General features: G+C 40.3%; 1 protein-coding gene across 1 annotated transcript; it reads left to right on the top strand.

Annotated features, from left to right (window-relative positions):
• Nucleotides 1–1,338: 1,338 nt before the first annotated feature.
• On the top strand, nucleotides 1,339–1,974 carry LOC100363016 (methyl-CpG binding domain protein 3-like 2-like). The gene has a single exon (XM_087564005.1). It carries the CDS (start codon nucleotides 1,351–1,353, stop codon nucleotides 1,969–1,971), a length of 621 nt encoding a protein of 206 aa, XP_087420131.1. The 5' UTR covers nucleotides 1,339–1,350; the 3' UTR covers nucleotides 1,972–1,974.
• Nucleotides 1,975–20,858: the final 18,884 nt, after the last annotated feature.

Below are 20,858 nucleotides of genomic sequence, written 5' to 3'. Positions count from 1 at the left end.
CACAGAGAGTTTCCTCTTTGTAACAGTCTTGGACATCCTTGACCAGGCTGCTCAAACTCACAGAGATCCAATAGCTCCTGCTTCCGAAGTGTGTGGGATTGAAGGTGTGTGCACCACAGCTGGCTCATACTTGATTTTAAAGATGTAATCTTTAAGAGACTATTTTCACTTCATTTAAATGTTAATTTCTCTAATAACAGTATCAATGATATTTTTTTATTTTGTTTAAAGACTTGAGCATTCTCAATTCCCATGGTTTTTAGGCAGATTCTACCGTGGATTGTCCATTGATCATTTTATCTACATAAGAAAAATCTTCTGCCCAGTTTATACATGGGTTAGATTATCGATCTATTGATTTATTCCCTGAGAGTGTAACACTCATTGGTTTATCTATGGGTTCAGTTGTCTGAGATTTTTCTTATCTGTCTTTTCTATATAACAGGAGGATTAGGTAAGACAGATACTGCCATTACCAGCAACTCAAGCCTTATCTGCATCTGTTCAGTGAAGCCTTTAGGACAAACTCTACAACTATGGAAGAGTCTTCAGGAAACGCAGTTAAAAGCCAGCCATTGCAGGTGAGTACTGATTTCACATTATTGTTGAATGTTCATCCTTGTCCTTTATCTTTGTATTTAAATTTCCTTAATTTAATGCATAGATGTATTTGACATACTTTGATATCATATTGGCAGCAGTTAACTACTTGTTAATATTTGGAGGAAGAAATTTAAGATGTACTTCATCAGCCCAAAATGATCAGAATTTCTGTGTGAAACACATTGTTGAATGTTTTTTTTTTCTTGTATAGACATCTAGAGTTCTTGCACAAACTTACATAGTGCACTTCTGCATTAGGGATGCCAGTGTGTCACTGAGGTAGTGATCTTGCACAACCTTACATAGGGCACTTCTGCACTAGTGATGCCAGTGTGTCACTGAGGTAGTGATCTTGCACAAACTTACATAGTGCACTTCTGCACTAGTGATGTCAGTGTGTCACTGAGGTAGGTTTGGAGCATCAGCACCCAGTGGCCACAGCAAAGAAAAACGTAGCATCCTTAAAGGAAAATAGAGGGAATCTGTGTGTAACTTGTTTGATAGAGACCCGAACTTCATACCCTTGATAGTCACATGAGTTATGTGTCCTAAAAGTTTGGGAAATAGAGTGTTTTTAGCAGCAGTCTTGGGGAGCTAGGCAATGCTGTGATCTGAGACCTAGTTCTTCAGAGAGAAAAGAGATAGTAGCAGATCCATAAATTAAAAACGTATTCTCTGTAACCAGGAGTAGATTACATACTGTGTTTAAACTTCACTCTATTTTTAAAGGGAAGACTCACAGGAAGTATGATACCCAGCAGACTACAGAAGAGAAGGAAGATTCAAGTAGCCAAGAGCAAGAGAAAGGCCAAACATAGATCTGGCACTACTCTCAGAAATCCTTTGAGGTTGACCAGTTGCATCTTCCCACAACCTGTGACCCTAATAACTTCATACCCTGAAAATAAAACCCGGTACAGGAGAGATGAAGCAAAGCTGAAGAAACCCCAGCAGCTCTGTGCATTGGAGAGACTGAAAAACTTTCAATTTGGAGGAGACAGTAAAGAGAACCTATCATGTCCATTGGAGCTTGCAAATGCAGTAGAGAGAATTGCACGTGGAAGGCAGGATGAAGCCAGCAACCAAAGTGGTGATAAGGATCAGCTAACTTCTGGACAAGTCACCTCTGACCAGCCCCCATACTTGGAAACAACTGAGCATGTGGCTCTTCAGTTGTCACCATCTTTCTCCAGTCAAGGGGTGACATTACCAGTACCTCTCCATCTGTCACCTTCTTACTTCCTACGGAAAGTAACCACAGGAGACATTCAGAGACAGGCCTGGAAGGTAAAGAAGGCCAGGAAGAGACTGGCAGAGGCCTTGGAGGCAGACAGGCTAGCCAGACAGACAGAGAGCATGAGGGAATAAACATGAGTGGAAAACACTTGTTGAGGCCTCTGTAAGTTCTTCAAGGAACTTTTGTTTTGTTTTGTTTTTTCATGACAGGGTTTTCAGTTGTTATATTGCACTTATATTAATGAAAATTAATCCATGAGATGCATCTTTCTACAGCATTTCTTTTTGTGGAACACTACTGCAATCTTAAACTATCAATAAAGATTCCCATTTTAAATACAAGTCTAGAGTATCTTTTAAGTGATAGTAATTTGATGTCATAAAGATATTAATATAGATGCTGTTATACCTGTCATCTATCTATCCATCTATATAAGCTCTCTGTTATGAGCTACAAGCCCATGTCCTATAGCTAATTTAAAAATACATTCATTTTGTTATTATATAGAACCACATAAGGTTATTTGCATTCAAGACCAAAACATGGCTGTGAGTGGTAGTAAATACTTTTTTTTTTTTTTTTTTTTTGGTTCTTTTTTTTTTTCGGAGCTGGGGACCGAACCCAAGTAAATACTTTTAATCCTAGCAGTGTCAGGCAGATCCCTGTGAGTTTGAGGCCAATGTGGTTTCCTAAGCTGGCCCTAGGAGAGAAAGAGCTTGACAGAGAATCCCTGAGTTCAAAAACTAATAATGCACTTTGACATATTTGCTTATATCCTTCTACCATACTATCATTCCTGTCCTAGAGTCATTTCTACATCTGCCTTTTTTCCCCCAGAACCCCCTCACCCCTCTTCTCTTATGAATGTATTCCCCTACCCATCCACCCACCCCTTTCTGCCTCCCCACCATGACAATCCCTTACACTGGGGGGTTGAACCTTGCCAGGACCAAGGGCTTCTCCTCCCATTGGTGACAAACAAGACAATACTCTGCTACATATCCAGCTAGAGTCATGGATCTGTCCATCTGTACTCTTTGGTTGGTGGTTTAGTCCCTAGGAGCTCTGGTTTGTTGGTATTGTTCTAATGGGGTTGCAAACACCTTCAGCTCCTTCCATCCTTTCTCTAAATCCTCAAATTGGGATCCTGTTCTCCATCCAATGCTTGGCTGCAAGTGTCTGCCTCTGTATTTGTCAGGCTCTGGAACAGCCACTTAGGAGACAGTTATATCACACTCCTGTCAGCATGCACTTCTTGGCAACAGCAATATTGTCTGGGTTTGATAGTTGTATGTGTATGTCCTGGATGTGAGGTAAATCTGACTGTGACATCTGTCACTCCATTGATCGCTAGGGTTGAATGGGCTGATCTGGCTGGCTAGGCAGGGGTCCCCTTTCCCCCTCACCACTCCATGTGCATCCTTCTCAAACCTGCATGCTAGGTCAAAGAGAACCTTCCTGGAAAAGAGGAGGACCAGTCTTTGGTCAAGGGTGCATGAGTAGCTGCACTCCCTTGGTAGAATCTCCAAACAAGTCCACTTCTACTTTCAGGTCCTCATTATATTTATGGTTCTATGTATCTATAAAGTCCAGGAATTAGAAATGAGACGTGTCTCTGAGACTTAAGTATCCAAGAAGACATTTTTCAGTGATCCACCTTGACATCAGGGCTACTGCCTTCATCCCCACTTTGTCTATATCTTCTTAGATATAAATGAATTGCTTAGTGTAATGAATCAGAATCCAATGGAAGAGAAAGTCCTGAGGAGAGTTTGACTATATCAGGAATGGAAATTAGCCATGTAGGCATAATGTTATGGTTATTCTTGGTAAACTTGATTAAATGGTGAGATATAAGGCATGTTTGTAGAAGTAAACAAACTTCTAAAACAGCTTTTGGATGCCCTTGAGGTCATTTACAATGTTTATTATATCCTGGAGACTTTGTCCTAATCAATGGCTTAATGCTTGAATGCACTCAAAATCTGAATAGAAGTAGATTGCTAGAGGTTTGTTTTGAAGATTACATCTTGTTTTTCTTTGCCTTGGTTCAGCTTTTATTTTTGAAACAGCATTCTTCTGTGTAGTCCTGGCTGTCCTGGAACACACTGTGTTCACCAAGCTGGCCTGGAAATTGGACATATACCTGCCTCTGTCTCCCAAGTGATGTGATTGAAAGCTAGTGTCACCACCCCTAGGCTTGAAAATTACATCTCAGTAATAGCTCTTATCTCTTACCCTCTGATTACTAAGCATCACTAGGTGATCATCTTGTGCACATACAATACATTCCCAACCCTTTGACATTGTGATGTTATTGTTTACACAGTCCATGTTCAAGAACTGCAACATAGATTTTTAAATGCACATAGAAGTATTTTAAGTAAGTTTGCAATTTTATCATGGACTGTATTCGTAACTTTCCTTAGCTACATTTGCCTGCATATTGCCCTTGGGCCACAGGTTGGACACTGCTGTCAATGATGACACACTGATCCCATGATGCTTTGCCACACCACTGTCCAGGAACAAATGAGATTTAATTATAGACTTGAACTTCTGAATCTGCTCAAGAAACGACCTCCGTCCTTTGAGAAATTTTTTTAAATATATATTTATCACAGTAGTAATGTCACGCCTGTTCCAAAGCCCCAAAAGTCTACCAAAGAGGCATCTCTGATGTCATCATACTGGGTTCTCTTTATTACACATTCAAGCATGGCCTCTCTGCCAACCCTGACAGAAAAGGATGGGTGGTAGAGCAACCCCATGTCCTCATCAAGATAAGGTTTTATAGGGAATGGAAAGCAAGCAAGGGGGCTTAGGCCAACAAGTGCACACAGTGAAGCAAAACCATGAACAATCACAGTCTGAGAATACATCTGAAACTGTCAGACTAATCTTTGATTAACTGGTGCTAGGTCATAGCTAGGCAATAACTCTAGCCAAGGACAAGCCATGGATGGGGTCCTTCCTGGTACTTGGGTGTAGCTTGAGTTCACATGCGAGACCTTTTTTCTTTTAAGATGGAGGCTAGTCCCAAGATGGAAGAGGTTTGACATCTCAGTAAAGTATAATGTAGCAGGTTTGGAAGAAGCCAGAATTTTTTGGACTTAGCTAAACTTCTTTGTAGTATTTGCTGCTATGGTTACTGGAGTAAACCTGATTTTAGTGGGTTAAATATTGAATAAGAATAAAATAAAGAAACATATATGCCTTGTATCTCTTATAACAGGTTCTACGTTTACCTTATGGAGAGTTCCTTACCAATTCTATGGGCTTTGGGTATGGATTACTCCATCACTAGGAAATAGTGGTTCCAACTCTTAGGTATCTGCCGTGGTCTTGTTGTCCCTTACTTTTCTCCTTGTTTCAGTAGGTAAGCCTCGTCCACTGATAGTCAAACGAAAGGATAAATTTAGTGTTCTCTAACTCCTTTCTGACTGACTCCTAGCACACAGGGCAATGCCGTATGAATCCCTGCCCTGATAAACTTGTAAAACAAATCTATCCCTCTAAACTGAAGTTTCTCTCCAAGAACTTCTGTCTCTTGTAACTCTCCAATTTTTTTAAATGCATTTGAAGAGCAATTCATCTCTCCAGAATCGTTTAATTTCTATAGGACCCATTTAAAAAAAATGACTGACTCAGGAAATGATTGAGTGCTACTCATCATCAAACTTAAGGGAAGAATCTTAAAGTACATCCTGTTGCTTCATGGGAATATTAAATGTTTTCTTCTCTGCAGTCAAGTAAAAGACTATATAAGATAAGATATCCATGCCAGCATAGATTCTTTGTGGTCCCATTATGTTTCTACTTATGGGGTACAAGCTTTAACTCTAGGAACTTAGAGGTTAGTCCTTGAATTTTCTGGTAATGTTGTCACCCCCTACCACTTCATGAAAAAATCATAGGTGGAAAGAACTCCTAGGATTCAAGTGGGAGTATTGGTACTTTGGCTTCATTCAAGACAGTACAGCATGTAAGATTCCTAGGAAAGAATATGAATTCTCCATTCAGATGACAGGCATACTCAGACAAGATTCTGAAATACAAAAGTTGCCTGAGTTTTCCTTCTGTCTTGTTCAGTTAGATCATAGGAGCTCACAGGGTAGCCACATATTCAGGCAACCTCTCCATCCCCACACCTATTGTAATTCAATTTTTCAGTAGTTTCCATCTCTGGGCTCTCAAAATGACTTTTAGAACATTTTTCTGTTTTTATCAAAAGTAATTCATGTTTTTCCCTCTTCTGAAAGTTGTGAGGTTCACAAGGAATAGTGTTTCATGAACATCCCCTTTCCAACAATTAGGCAATTGCATCAGATCATGAAGCTGAGCTTCAACCTGTAAGATAAAATGTAACGAACACATTCATTTGGGATAAAGATAGAATCTATCCTGGCCAAGTTTTTATGCTAATCCATTTTAGGCTTAGTGGACCTATTTTTTTTTCCCAAAAAAGAACTGCCTTGCTGAGATAGTTTTGCTTTGTTCATATGTTCTTTTGTATAACACAGATGATTATTTGTTTCTAATGGGAAGGACCTCTGAAGGTTTGTTTTTTCTTTTAATTTTTAAAAATTACTTTCCTAAATTAAAAAAAACAATGCATTAGAGTGTGTGAAGTTCACATGTGCCAGGATGTATGAGATAAGGCCAGAGAATTCCGGGTTCATGGGTCAGTTTTCTTTTTTGGTGGGTTCTAGGGATAAGTCCTACATAGCAAGTGTTATTGTTCACCAACCTATTGCTGTACCTGTTCTATTCTTTATCGATTATTTCCTGATCCCTAATATTCAAGAGGATATTACTGAAAGTCCAAGTGCTCCCCTCACATCTCAATGACTATTGAGTCATCCTGTGTGGAACTAATTTATATATATATATATATATATATATATATATATATATATATATATATATATATATATATATATATATATATAGTTGCTTTTCAAATTATAGCTACCAACTACTCAAGGAAGAAATTATAGACATGTTACCTTAGTTTCTCTTCTTTCCCACTTAAATTAATGATTTCTTCTGTTCCATAGTCTCACATGCCAATCTTCAATGGTACTCTTATATTTTTTCTCTAATTTAAGCAGTTCAGATGTAGTTTTCTGTGGAAGACAATAAAGACACCCACCTTCATGTTAATACATGCTTCTTCTATATTAAAAGTCATAACTAAAGAATATCTTCGATCATTTCTACTTTGTTCTCTTTCTTTGACTGTTCAATTCTTCTCATGGATTTGAACTTCCATGATTGCAGGAAGGTTTCTTCAACAGAGGTCTAGTTAGTGGTCTTCTTCCTCATGTACCCTGCCAGTTATAATAGCAAGACATACCTGTAGTTCATCCACAATTTTGTCCCACAGTGCCACTTTCGGGAGTTGTATGTTCTCTAGTCCATTGGCATTTTTACTAGTACACATCTACTGTTGCAATGTACTCCAGGAAGGTGTCATTCCCCACAGTATGAAGAAAAAGACTGTTCTAATTAGCCTTCTTCACAGTCAACTTTACAAACTCAACAGTCATCAGAGGACCTCGATTGAGGAACTGCCTACATGACCTCTTGGGAAATTTCTTGATTGGTGGAAGAGAGCCCACCCTACTGTGATTGGTGTATTGGCACAGGGCCCATAGTTACAAAAGCTAGTTGAGTATGGCCTATGATTGAGTAACAAGAAACAAACATTCCTCTGTGGTTTCTTCGTAGAGTTTTTACCCTAAATTCTTTCAATAATAGGCTGTAACTTAGATGTGTAAGATAAAGTAAATCCTGCCCTCCCTTAAGAGGCTTTTGGTCAACATTTTATCACAGCAACAGAAATCAAACTCAGTCACCCTTAAATTCTTCCCCCAAATTCCCCAATCTTATATGTCTCAGCCTTGGTTGCATATCTAATCATCCATATAATGCACCATGAAACTATTACTAAAGCAGCGAGGCACACTATCTCCTACCACACGGGAAGCCCTTACAAAGACTGTCCAAAATAAAATCCCACACTCACAACGATCAACTTGAGGTGTGTATCTTAAATAGCATAGAGAGCTCATGTGACTATCCCAAATACATCTAATCCCAAATACATCTTTGGTTGTGTCGGTTCCTGTATGTTTGCCCTGTTTGTGGTGTGTGACTTTCAGTGCAGATGTAAACAAATGTTGATACCCCATATAGGACGCCAGAGTTAGACCAAAGAAACAATTTTATGAAGCCTGGCTCACTTGCAAACTAATGAATAAGTGCAGATCACTTATACAAGTATGAATGACTCAGAGTCAGCTCTAACAACAAATGCCCTACTTCAGCTTGGGGTACAAGAAAATAACTGCATCCTTGGGAATCCTTTCCCAATATATGGTCATATTCACATCCAAACTTCCTCTTTAGCAGTAATCATAATGTGGAGAATGGCTCTTAAAAATTTTGAATCCTGAAGGTTTCCTGAGTTTTCCCTGTTTAGCTTCCTCTCACAATGTAAATTAGGGCATTCTTGTTTCCCATAGGGTAGCATATTTCAATTCAGAAAATACCTACACTACAGTTCCCAGAACATACTCTATAGATGAGAGTATTAAGGTAATTCACTCTCTTATGTGCAAATCAGGATTATACTATTATTAGTCAGAGAACTTAGAGAAGTGATGAATGTGTGCCATGTGAACCTCTTCACTGGACTTTAGGTGAACACAAGGATTCTTATCCAGAGCACTCAATAGTAACATAAGGCATTCCTGTTTGTCTGTGAGAAGCACTACATGTTGTTTGACCATTTATTATCAATGCACTATAGAACTTTATAATGAAAAAATGTTCTTCCTGTAAAATAAGGAATAATTAACACACACACACACACACACACACACACACACACACACACACCTAATATTGAATGGACCTAGTTACAGAACAGCAAAATAAAGTTTAACAACTGTGACATCAGAATATTAATCCATAACAACAGTAAATAACTACTAGGGCTCTACAAACAAAACACTTTAAGAGAAATTAATTTGCACATACCATTATAATAGACTACATTCACATGCATACACCCCATATAAACATGTAAGAGAATATACATAATACTCTCAAAGAACTATGAATATCATTTGACACATAGGTTTACCAGTTAGATGTAGCATTTAGCTGGAACTGAGTGTCAACTCAAAAACAAACAATATATCATGTTTTGTTGTGGATTGCCCTGGTGCTGTTTGTATTTTGATGCTAATTCTGTACCCCAAAAAGGGGCTGCACTGGACCTGGTACTAAGATGAGTTCATGTAAAATTCTCAGTTTTAACTTGTAAAATAAAGGCTAGAGCCAGTGACTGGGCAGTGGAAGGGAAAGGCAGAGCAAACAGGTTTAGAGAAATAGGGAGATAAAGGAGAGGAGAGAGAAATAGGAGGACTGAGGAAGAGGAGGTGGAAGGAAAATGGAGAAGCACATGGCCTAGAGAAATTGCAAGCTATAAGGGATCTCCTAGCTAGAGAACAGAGTAGTGTAGTGGTAGATCTGTCCAATGAAGGTGCACAGCTTGTATTCATATTGATTGAGTAGTGTTTTCACTGCACAGGCTTATTTGGATTAGATAGTTATTGCAAAATAATTGGGCCCATCATATTAATTAGGACTCAACTAACCTGAGATAAAAGTTCATTCCCCACCACCACACTGCATACAAGGCTTAAGCAGCTACCTAGGCTGCAGCAGTGTGCAGGTTGAAAGCTGACTGTGTCTGAGGGGCCTACAGAGAGCAGCAGAGAGGCTCCTTTCCCCAACCCCCAGACAGAGAGCTAAGGCCAGGGCAGCACCCCAATCTGGAACTGGACCTAGGCAGTGCCATGTAAGAATCTCAGGGAGGGACAGGAGATCCTTTAGCAAAATGCTTACGAGATAGTTTTCAGGCAGACACAGAGAAGTAATAGGTTATTTATGCCAGGGAGAGCTTTTCTGTCTTCACTCCAGCATATTCTTCCCTCCCACTCCAACCCCCTCCCCTCAACACCCTTCATGCATATACACAGGAATCAGACAGCCAGATTGGATCTCCTGACTGCTTGTTTGCAGTGCAGGCTGCCTGAGATCAGCATACAAGCACAGGCTGCCAGTTGTCCCCCAAACAGAAGCACAGAAGCAGCAGTCTTTCTAACAGTCTGCCCATCCCTGTGCTTAACAGAATCAGAGAGGGTTGAAGTGTTCTGAGTTGAACAGCAGAGGGAGACAAAGGTGCAAAGGGCTCTGGATCAGGTAATGCATCTATAAGAGAGATATATATAAAATTTTTAATACATAAAGATGAGAAACACAATAAACACCTTTTGGGTTTTATGGGATGGTATTTTGAATGATTTGACAGGGATCACTTTAAAGGAAATAGACACCTTGTTATTTACCAGTTTGCAATATTTATTTTCTTGATTTACTATGTTTTTTCAAAAGACAGGTACCTACACAAAAAATTCTCTTACCTATAAAAGAGATAACAGGTAACAGGAGAACTAAAGGTTCAGGATTTTATAGGTCAAAATAAGCAAAATCTAGAGGATTCAGCTAGCAGAACACAGTAAGGCAGATGCTGCAAAATCCAAGTTACATCATAAAGAGAACCTAAGATTATAGAGGCAGGGCCTAGAACAGAAGATACAGGAAATTATAGAGCAGTGTGAACAACAGAAAGATGTAAATGGAGTTGGGAGCAATGAGCTGGAAAACATGCTCGAACAAAAAATACAAGGTCTCACAGATCAGACTGAGCAACAAAGAGAAAATGATGAGGATTGGAAGCAAGACTTGAAGAATAATTTTTAAATTAATCAATCAAAATAAAATAAAGACTACCAGAATTGCAATATAAAGAAAAAATGAAATGAGGAGGCAGAAACTTGAGCAGATTATATAGGAACTCAAGGAACGGGAGGAGTGATAAAAGGAGATATAGGAAGCATTGACAGACTTTAAGGGAGGAATTCAAAATTTCAGTTACGGAATATGTTCAGGTAGAGTCAGAAGAGAAAATTAGAGAAAGCCTACCAAAGGTTATGAGAAAACAAACTTTTGCCTATCTGCTTAATATACAACAAAGAACTCCAGAGATGATCATTCACAGTATCAGGAATTTGAATAGCAACCTGTGGATTTGTTAGAACTGAGGAAATTTAAGGAGAGTGTCACTAATTTTAGAGTGCATTTATCATTTGTCAAACAAACCATGACTTCTTAGGCTAATGGAGTAATCTCCCCAGACTGGAAAGATACAGGAAGAGCAATACTAGAAATTTCCATGCATTTACATGTGTTCTCATGATGGAGAAATGAAGTGAGGGAGATTGTATGACAAAATAGAGCTAGGGGTAGAGAAATTTCACCAGAACAGCTGCTTGGTGAAGGTTGCTTTGCTGAGGTATATGAGGCTGTATATGATGAAGACTCTGTGGCATTGTGTTGATATATCAGTCGTAAAGCCCTGGGACAAATTCATAGAATCAGGGAAAAGAATCATCTACTCAAGTCATGCAAGTTCCAAAAGAAACCTTCCCTGACTTTTTGCAAAGGCTATCCCCAGCTGTGGAAAGGAGTGTATCAGACTCAGCAGCAAGAAAGACAATAATCAAGTCTTTAGCCTTTGAAAATGCAAATGCTGAATGCAAGGAAGTAAACAGACTACTGAGGTCAAAGTCAGCATTAATAAATGTGTGAATTAGACATACAGCTGAAGTTGGGTCTTGCTAGACTGATATAACAGCAATAGGAGAAGCTGCCACTAGACACCTAGAGATGACCCAAGATTTTAGATATTTTAATTGTAGTGAGCAGGGTCATCTCAGAAATAACTGCATGAAAAAACAAAGTAAAATGAATAAAGGGCCTATGCCTTCTGGAATATGTCAAAGATGTGGCAGAGGCTGACATTTGACTAAAGAATGTAGAACAGCAACAGACAAATGGGGCAACACCTTACAAAAAATCTCCCAGGGGCCATTTCACATGCCCCAGTGCCAGGCAGGGAGAGTTCTCCTCCTGAGGATAATTAAATGTCACTACTTCAAAAACAGATGTTGTGAGACCAGACAAGACTGAGGCAAGTTCTATAGACAATTCAAAAAACCTAAATGGGAGTCAAAAATGAATATTTTGTCAAACTTCTATGGAATGTCAAAGATCAAAACTATAACACTAGTAAATAATATTGAGATTGAAGGAGTGGTTGACACTCGCACAGATGTCACCATTATCTTTTCAAAACCTTGGCCTGCAAGTTGGCCACTTCAAGAAGTAGACATCCAATGTCAAGAGTTGGAACTTTATCCCAAATACAGCAAAGTACCAGATGGTTTAAATGTACAAGAACAGAAAGACAGGTAGAAAACTTGGGGCCATATGTGGCTGATATAGCCATTATCTTTTTTGGAAGAGATCTATTGCAGCAGTGGAAAACACAAATTAATATCCCCTCAGTTTCTGTCTGGCCATGAAATCGGTTATGCCTCTAACCAGTTAGAGAACGTTATCAAATGCAGCTGCAGACTGTCCAAGCTATCCATAAACAAGATAGGACAGAGGCTGACAATTTAGCTCTACCCAAAGGAGATACTGAGGTACCAACAGCCTTACCACTAAGGTGGCTGACTGACCAACCCATTTGGATTGATCAATGGTCTAAGCCAATGAAAACCTACAAGCATTAGAAGAGCTAGTCCAGGAGCAGCTGGAGGCTCAGCATACATAGGGCTCTATCAGCCCTTGGAATTCTCCAGTATTTGTCATTTAAAAAATTGGCAAATGGAGGATGTTTACAGATCTCAGAGTGATTACTAAGATTATTCAGCTAATGGGTTTCTTGTAGTCTGAATCCCATTGCTTTCACTGTTGTCTAAAAAGTGGCCTATCATATTGATTGACCTAAAAGACTTTTTTAAACAATTCCTCTACATGAACATGATAACGAAAGGTTTGTTTACTCAGATCCTTTCTTCAATAGAGGTCTCCCAATAAAACGGTTCAATTGGAAAGTTCTGTGATAAAGAGTGTTAAACAGCCCCACCTTGTGTCAATATTTTGTACAATAACCATTGGAGATGATTCATAAACAATTTCCCCAACCATTTTTTATCATTATGTGGATGACATCCTATTAGTTGATCCTGATATAAATATCCTGGAAAGAATGTTTGGTGAAGTAAAACAAAATGAAAGAATAAAGATTTTAAACTATCCCCCACTGACCCTGCTGTGAGGACAAGTGCACCTCACACCAAAGAATAACATAACATATTTTGGGAATTTAGCCTGGCTATAGCCACCACAAACCATCTGGCTTCAATAAGGCCTGACTCAACAGTCCTGAGAAAAACAAGAACTAGTGTCAGCTTGCCCAAAAGCAGGGTGGCCTAGAGTTGAACTGATCCCAACTTAGATCATGTGTGCCAATGTAAACCAACCAATGAAATTGCTTTGTGTGACTGTTGCCAACTACCTATGTAATGTTCCCTATAAATCCCTTCCCCTAATTGGACTTGGGGTCGACTCCTCTATCTCCTGCATGAGATATGTGTCGTCCCCAGAGATCTGGGTCCTCAAATACACCTCTTGTTTATTAGATCAAGACTGGTTTCTTGTGAGTTCTTGGGGGTTGCTTTGTCTCCAGATTTAAGTGGGGGTCTTCCCCACCCGGGTGGTTTTCCAAAAACAAAACAAAACAAAAAAATAAAAACAAAACAAAACAAACAAAAAACAACAACAAAACCTTGCCTTGCTGGAGATGGCAAATGTTCTGTGAAAAAATACAAAGAGGGCGTTCCATTAATTATCTTGAGTATAAAATAAGCCTGCAAAAGTTTAGGCCACAAACAATGCAAATCAGAAGAAACAAATTAAGGACGCTTAGTGGTTTTCAGAAACTATTGGGAGATTTTCAACAAGGGTGCGGAGTACCTGGAAGAGAATGGGGAACAGAGACGCAAAGAAGGACACCAAGAGGAGTCTGATCAAGGTGACAATTTTATTTTTTTTTTCCAAGGCTGAATTTATACCATAACAGGAGTAACAGAGGGAGGGGAGAAGTAAGTAAGTGAACATTTACACAGGCCACGGACACAATATTCGTGTGGTCAGGGAATAGGCTGATGTTGACAGGATGTCAGAAAGGTCACAGGTTTGTCATACCTATTAGACAGCAGGATGTTGGTTTTTCACAGACGTTACAGGTCATCTCATTGGGCGTCTTGATGTCAGATGTATTTCTCAGCAAGGTGAGAGCTTTTCATATTATTATTCATTTTGACCACCCAATTTGTATTAGTCTTCTGCAGCTAGCTGGGAATTTTCCATGAACCCACTCATACTTAATTCTAACCATAGTAATATATTAATAATGGAGGGCTTCAAGGGCATCGCTCACAACATCTCCCCCTTCCTTATAGTCAAAGAACAAGTTGACCAAATGACTTGCTGTCCTGGAATGAGCCCCTCGGGAACTGTGTCTGTCTTAGGTTGGAGTGATATTTGTCACATGGCCAAGAAAATCTTGTGGCCAGGGTCCATCATGGGATAAGGCAGCAGCTAATGGCAGCCCTCCTGTCTTAGGCCCTTTATTTGTGAATATATCACTCTCTTACGGTCACTGAATGTCCAGCTCAGCACACAGGGGTGACAATTCATTGATGTTTCAGCCAAGGCATCAGGACAGTAGGCAGAAAAGAATGTTGGCCTCATTTGGTTGAAGGACAAAATTGTCCTTGCCTGGGCTGGGAGGAGATGTGTAGGTGAGCATCATCAAAGCATCCCCGATAGCTAGCCTATGATAATATACCTGAATAGGTTTTGCTGCTATATTATCTACCTGTTGTTTAATAAAGCTGGTTAAACAATTAAATGCTCAAGGGCCAAAAGATATAACCGAAAGAAGGCCTACTAGGGGGCCCAACAGGGAGGGAAGCAGGGTGGACAACCAAGGAGAAGTGGAGAACCAATTTTTATATCAGCTCTCAGCTTTTTCTCTTTCTCATTTTCTCTTTTCCAAGACTTTTCTGACTTTTTTTTCATGTTCTCCTTAACCATATTCTAACACACAGGAAGTAGCCAAGCCCTGCCTTTCTCTTACTAGGTAGATTTCACTGTGATTGCTCAAAGTTGAGAAATTAAAGGTAAAAAGCCAATCAGAAATAAGTACACTTGTCTTTTAATTTATGAGCCAAAATTAAAATATTCAGATATACTTAAAACATTGGATATCCATTTTGGATAGATGTGGAAGCTTAAAAATTGAATGAATTTACATGATTGTAAATGTTTACCATGAAATATCACAGAAGGGATGCCACCAGGCAGAGAATTACAATTTTAACTGATATTAAACATCTTAAATAATTTTGAGAAACCTCAACATTGAATTATAACCATCAGAAAAAAAATAAAGACATAAGTAGGTATCCCATGTGTGTTATGTCAGAAATAAGCAAACCCCAACTCAATACAGTATGGTATCAAGGACTGAAAGTTAAATAATTTGTTCATACATAGAAGGAAAAGAAAACATGTTGACTGCCATTGTTGAAATTCCCAAAATAATTCCAACAGACAATTCAATTTGGGTTCCTGCAACAATCATAATTGCATTATCTAAAATGCCAAACCCTACTAAAGGTAACTCATTGTGCAAAAATACATATCTCAGCTGTCCTAGAGTGGGTGGTAGAGATTCCAATTCTTCTTGTGCAACAGCAATGGACTCAAAGTGGTGCAGTTCTTTGAGCAAGCAGCTCCTCTCGTTGGAGTGTAGGCTGTAGATGAAGTTGCCTGTGCCCTGCACCATGTTCAGCACCTCCATGGCTCCTTCTTGGGGTGAGTGCCCAAAAGCGGGGGAGTAGGAATGTCCAGGTTCTTTTAACAATTTTATGGTAAATATTATCCCTGTTTCAGCACCTGATTGAAATATTTTAAGACCCCAAGTCTATCCATGTGTCTAATTCTGGTTTCAAACTGCGGAGGTAAATTTAATAGTTAGGGGGATGCACCATCCCCTTGTTTTAGAATTAGAACCTTCACAACGGGAATCTGAGACATGTGCATTAGTAGGACTGGAGGTATTATAATTCAAACAACGCAGTGTATTAGGTGATAAAATTCTTAGGAGCAGGGTAAAGGGGTTGGGCAAGAAAGCTAGGAGGTGGCCCATTGAGAGCTGGTAGAACAACCAGATCAGGTGACAAGTAGCATTCAGTCACACAACTAAACAAGGAAGCTTTCTTGGGATGAAAAGGCTGTTGCAAAAATAAGTGCAAGCTTTGTGCCTGTAAAACAGAAAGGCGAGCAGAGGGGCAGCTGGAGTCTGTTATCGGTTGTCTCTCTGGACTTAGATTTTCCCTTAAGGAGTACCTCCCTTCAGTGTCAGCTCAGTGGCTCTGCCTCTCAAGAGACCCAGCCTCCAAAACACACTAGGTTTCCAGTAAGAACTAATAACAAAAGGATGGAGAGATGGTTAGTACCTGGATGCTAGATACCAAACAGCTGACGAAAGAATTATATGGTTCACCTGGTTTACAGGGGAAGTTTCTTCCAGGCTGTCATACACGCGTGGCAACCTTGAGTCAAGGGATCAGGAGAAAATAGCATCTGGGTATTAAAGGAGGCTCGCCCAGTGGGGTGTCATCCAATTGAAGCCTCGGGTATCAGAAAGTAAGCTATAATTAGAGATAACTGGCTCTAAGGACTCTTTCCACTGTCATTCCTGAGGCAGGTGTCCAGAGTTGAGTGGGGCTTCCTTCCTCTTACATCCAATAAAGATATTGCTAACACTGGAAGACTGATCTTTAATAGAACTACAGCCCTCCCAGGACTGCAGTAGTAGCCCTTCACCAAGCTGTCTCACTGGGTTAGAGGGCCATGGAGAAGAAAACATTGATCCTGTACTTGGCCACAGCCTCCAGTTGGAGTAGGCTGAAGAGCCCATGCCAAGACTTTCTCCTGTTCTCATTGTAGGATAAACATAGTCAAAGACTGTTCCGAATTCTGCCTGGCAAAACAAAGTTACTCACAGTCTGCTGTAGACTCTTTCTGAAACTACTTTAGGGGCACCCTGCTCCCCAACCTGGGGCAGTTTGACCACACGGGCAGGAACTGACTGCTGCAGGGATAGGATCAGAGGCACTCTCTATGTCAATGATGACTAACGGGGAAGGTGACTTAATGCTGGAGATCAACTTCTCTCTTGGAATAGGGCCAGCAGATAAGGCAGGCTCCCTTAAAGAACTTCCCTTAATACTCACTCCTTTTGTGAGAAAGTGTTGAAGGTCTAGCCACTGAAGGCAGCGACTGGAATTTTTTCAGGGCCAAAAGTCTCATAAACGTCTGTAAAACAATCACTAACTCTCCACTATCTTCTTGCTGTTAAAGTGCCAGTACTGGAAGGTGGCCCCTTCTCCTTGAAACTCGTCTTGCACCAGCTCCACCTGAGCTGTGCCAAAGCCCAGGCACACCCTGCAGCTTGCTTGCTGGCAGGCCCACTTACCTGCCACCCTTAGCCCCACACTTCCTCACTCTGTGATGTCCCTTCCTTAGAAGCTGTGAATGTCTAAGCAACAGGGAAATCCTTTCTTCAGGATCCAAGGCAAAGCTTTCAGGTTCTTGTTAATGTCTGCTTCAGATAGGGTCACTTGCTAACCTGGAGTCCTTCATACACATGTGATGAACTGTTAACAGCAGCTAGACTGGACAAGGGGAGCAAAGGGAGGGGCATCTTTCCTTGGGGAGGAGGTTCAAGAGACAAAGATAAAACTCCTAGGCAGAAAACCATTTCTCTTAAGCAAATTATTTCCAAGTTAAGCACCAAGAGGACCAACTAAAATTCCTTGACAAACAGAACAAACAGTTCCATGATTTCAAACACAGTCATCAGTCCAAGTCCAAAAATGAAACAAAAGCCAAAAGAAATGACAATACCACAGAAAACAAACTAGACAAACAAGACCAAGAAGGCATCCTATAAGTGATTTTCACAGATGCCTGATAACTTCAGTACCTGGCCCAAACTGCAGCTTAACTTCAGCTGCTTCCAGAATGAGGCTGATTGTCTGATTCCACATCCCAATGGGATTCTTAGGCGTCCTCTATATCTTTCTCCTCCTAGAGCACCTTTGAGGGCCTGTGGCCTGTGACAACTAGCATGTCTGCCTGTCACAGCCTTAAGCCCCTCACGGGGCCCATAGCAATCACTGAGGGGACTCTAACTCCTCTCCAGGGGGGACTCGTACCCCCCTCTGAAGTGACTTGAACCCTTCAGACAGCAGACACAGACAACATAAGACAACATGAAACAAAGACGAGACATGACACAGAGTCAAAACAGAAAGTAACACAGAACACAAAACACAGATTTGCTCGAGCTTACCTCCAATCACCCTGCCAATTGCCATCTGGGGAGAACGCAGTTTCTGGCCGATGCACCAAAATTTTGTAAGACCCCATAGTGGCCTTACCTCAAGAGAGCCACCCACAGAGCATTGATTGACAAAGTGACCGCTGCAATAGCAAGAGGGTATAAGGTTTTTAATCCACGTATGTGGGGTTGATCATCTATGCAGGGAGAGGCAACCTTGAACCCAAAAACCATACAACTGTGATTCATTACAGAGGTCAGACTTCAGGGTTATCTGGCCCAAAAAACAATCATTAATTCTGCACTATCTTTTGTATCAATTGTTTCCTCCTGGGGGAATTATGGACAAATATTTCCTACGAAATAAGAATTTCTTTAAGTATTTTTCTTAACTCTATTCTTCATGTCCTGGTTGACTCCCTGAGTCCTGTCACAAAAGGTGACTGTAGAAAGCTTGTCCCATCACTCACCACTGAGATCTACATCATCCGGGAGAAACACACACCAAGCCTCTGAACCAAGGTCGGGAAGTCCATGGTTGCCAGAAGCTGGGGAGCAAAGGCTCTGAGGGGGAACAAAAGCTCCAAGGGGGAGCAAAGGCTCCGACAAACAAGGAAGACAGTCCTGCCTATTAACGGGGGATGATGTTTTCCTACAGGAGACCTCGAAACAGCCGCATGCTGGGTGCCATTTGTCATGATGGGGGCAGAGGATACCTGGAAGAGGATGGGGGACAAGAGATGCAAAGAAGGACACCAAGACAAGAGTCTGCTCAAGGCAACAATTTTATTTTTTTCCAAGGCTGAATTTATACCATAACAGTGGTAACAGAGGGAGAAGGGAAGTAAGAAACATTTACACTGTCCAAGGACACAATATTCGTGTGGTCAGGGAATCAGCTGATGTTGACAGGATGTCAGAAAGGTCACAGGTTTGTCATATCTATTAGACAGCAGGATGTTGGTTTTTCAGAGACATTACAGGTCATCACATTTGGCGTCTTGATGTCAGATGTATTTCTCAGCAAGGTTAGAGCTTTATCATATTATTATTCATTTTGACCACCAGATTTGTATTAGTCTACTGTAACTGGCTGGGGATTTTCCATGAACCCAGTCATACTTAATTCTAACCATAATAATAACATTAATAATGGAGGGCTTCAAGGGCATCGCTCCCAACAGGAGATGTTAATGGGCTAGGACCTGCAACTGCCTTGTTCACTCCTGAGTTAAGCAATTTATTTCAAAACTTACCAGGTGATTATGGTTTAAATAACCTAAGGAAACTATCAGTTGAGGCTGAGAAGAAGTTAGCTATAATAGAATAGAAATTGCAAGATATAAATCTAGAACATTTTGATCCAAAGGTGGCTTGCATCTTAGTCATCTTTGCTTCTACACATTCCCCTACAGAAATTCTCATGCAGAGTGAAGATTATAACTTTTTTTGTGGTCAAATAAAATTTTTTAAACTTATATTAGATAGAATGTCGGTAATGTTTGCAGGATAATCATGAGATGATTTCCAGTACAATGTTTTAGGATGATATCTATAAAAAATAGATGTGTCAAATCAATATTTTATCACATATAAAATATTGCTTTTAAAGAGAAATTTTTTGTATCTTTCTTATTGGATACATTTTTTTATTTACATTTCAAATGTTATTCCCTTTCCTGGTTTCCTGTCCATAATCCCCCATCCCCTCCCCCACTGTAGTTGCAAAATTATAATAAATAAAATGCTGTCTTTTATCCCCCAATAAGTCCTCCACTGCAATGCCCTAAGATATCTGCTAGATATCTGGTCTGAATCAGCAAAGCATCTCAACTGCTCTGCTCCATCCCATATCACACTGCCGAAGGTGTCTCTCTGAGCCTGGCAGCAATCTCTCTACTTATCTAGTTCCCAAAGCAGGTTTCCATGCCAGAAACACACATCCCAATTCCATGGTGGCCCAGACTAGCCTCTGTACTCTCTCTTAAATCTTAAATCTGCACATGAAAGAACACACAACACACTAACCTTTGACGCAATTGGTAAGATATAATTGCCCATCTAAACATACAAAGGCTGGTACACATCCATCCCTTAAGAACCTTCAAGTTAATAAATATATATATATATATATATATATATATATATATATATATATATATATGAACCTTCATAACAACCTGTAAAGGAACAGCTAGGAATCTTAACATCAGCCTCCATGTTCTATCTTCGACAGCCCTCTCCACTTCTGTTCCATCTCTCCCCTTCCTTCAGACTTTTCTCCCACCCATCCTTCCTTCCAATCCAATGACAGGCCTTCTTCTATCCTGTACCTGTCCTCACCTGTATTTTACAAATTAAATGGGGAGAAGGTTTTAATGAAGTCCTGATATGGGACTAGGCAGCGGTCCATGGGGCAGTGAAATTAGGATCAAAATACATATTAGTCCAGGGCAAACCACAACACTGCATCCACCCAGCCTTACGGTCCCCTCCACGACATTCCCCTGCACTGGCTGTCCAACCTTGGCAGCATCACGGGTTTTCCCTTCCACTAGTGCCCCAAAAAAGCTATGTTCTGCTACATATGCAGTTGGAGCTCTGAGTCAGTCCATG

Source organism: Rattus norvegicus, chromosome 8, assembly GCF_021556685.1.
Source record: "Rattus norvegicus strain SHRSP/BbbUtx chromosome 8, alternate assembly SHRSP_T2T, whole genome shotgun sequence".
In the NCBI taxonomy this organism is placed as follows: domain Eukaryota; kingdom Metazoa; phylum Chordata; class Mammalia; order Rodentia; family Muridae; genus Rattus; species Rattus norvegicus.
The sequence above is the reverse complement of the archived record's forward strand: the minus strand, read 5'-3'. Positions and strand labels throughout refer to the sequence as shown.

Coding starts and splice junctions, on each gene's coding strand:
- LOC100363016 (XM_087564005.1), top strand. CDS start 1,351: ATGATACCCAGCAGACTACAGAAGAGAAGGAAGATTCAAGTAGCCAAG.